Source organism: Sphaeroforma arctica, assembly GCF_001186125.1.
Source record: "Sphaeroforma arctica JP610 unplaced genomic scaffold supercont1.8682, whole genome shotgun sequence".
Taxonomy (NCBI): Eukaryota; class Ichthyosporea; order Ichthyophonida; genus Sphaeroforma; species Sphaeroforma arctica.
The window spans coordinates 1-1,055 of NW_014031876.1; the positions used below are offsets into that span (position 1 = coordinate 1).

General features: G+C 46.0%; 1 protein-coding gene across 1 annotated transcript; it reads right to left on the reverse strand.

Moving 5' to 3' along the window:
• Positions 1-465: 465 nt before the first annotated feature.
• SARC_16704 (hypothetical protein) lies at positions 466-683 on the reverse strand (the record flags this gene model as incomplete). Its single annotated transcript, XM_014289194.1, has 1 exon — positions 466-683. A coding segment is annotated over one exon (218 nt), but the record flags the coding sequence as incomplete, so codon positions are not given.
• Positions 684-1,055: the final 372 nt, after the last annotated feature.

Sequence of the window (1,055 nt, forward strand, 5' to 3'; positions counted from 1 at the left end):
CACACACACACACACACATATATATATATATATATATATATATATAGTTGTATGTGTAGTAACACATATACATGTATGTATATATGCGGGTATAAAACACACAGAGAACAAACAGCGCACACCCATTACTACCGCTTCTATAGGTATATGTCATAAATAAAAACCACACTGACAATACACATACACTGAGCAATATACCATGAATGCGTGTCACACACAGACTATACTGTTATACCGTCAGGATGCTCGCAATGCCATCCTTGATGTTCTTCTCCACTGCCATCTGCATCTCGATCTCTTGTCGTTTGGTCTCCAGTGCTTTTAGTCCTTCCGCACGAGTCTATGCCGAGCATATGAGCAGAACATTAATACGTTTGTTAAAAAGTTAAACCAATCGATCGGCTATTAACGTAGTATACTCCCATGTCTACCTACACATGTCTACCTACACCTGTCTCCCTCCACCTCCCCTACGCCCACTCCCACACTCACCGCATCGTCGGCCAGCAGTTCGGGGTCTGTTACCAGCTGCAGCATTTTGGCGGGAGACGTGGTACTGTCCTGTCTGTGGGTCTCCCGATCGCCGTGCTTGCGCCTGTCGTCAGTAGAGAGTCTGCACGACGCTCCTTTGACTATCTCTTTCATCCGCTCAATGTTCTTGCGACGTCGATCGTCTTTGACTTCTGCACAGAGCAATCGATGACACAGTGTGAGTGTACGTGTGGATGTGGGTGAGTGAGTGAGTGAGTGAGTGAGTGAGTGTGAGAGAGCGAGTGAGTGGGTGAGTGCATGAGTATGAGTGTGCGTATGCGTATTGATAGGTATCCTCGGTCACTCTAACTAGTGGGCAATAAATGGCAGAGTGTGAGTGTGCGTGTGCGTGTGAGTCACTTGAATCAAATATGAACCATACATTTGTACGTACATACACCCATCCATATGAAATGCAAACATGCATGCATGTTCATCTACGCATGTGTACACACATATTTTGTACCTTCCTCGCCGAGTGAATAGATCTTCTTCTGCCACAAGTCCTTGACTCCGTCCGACGG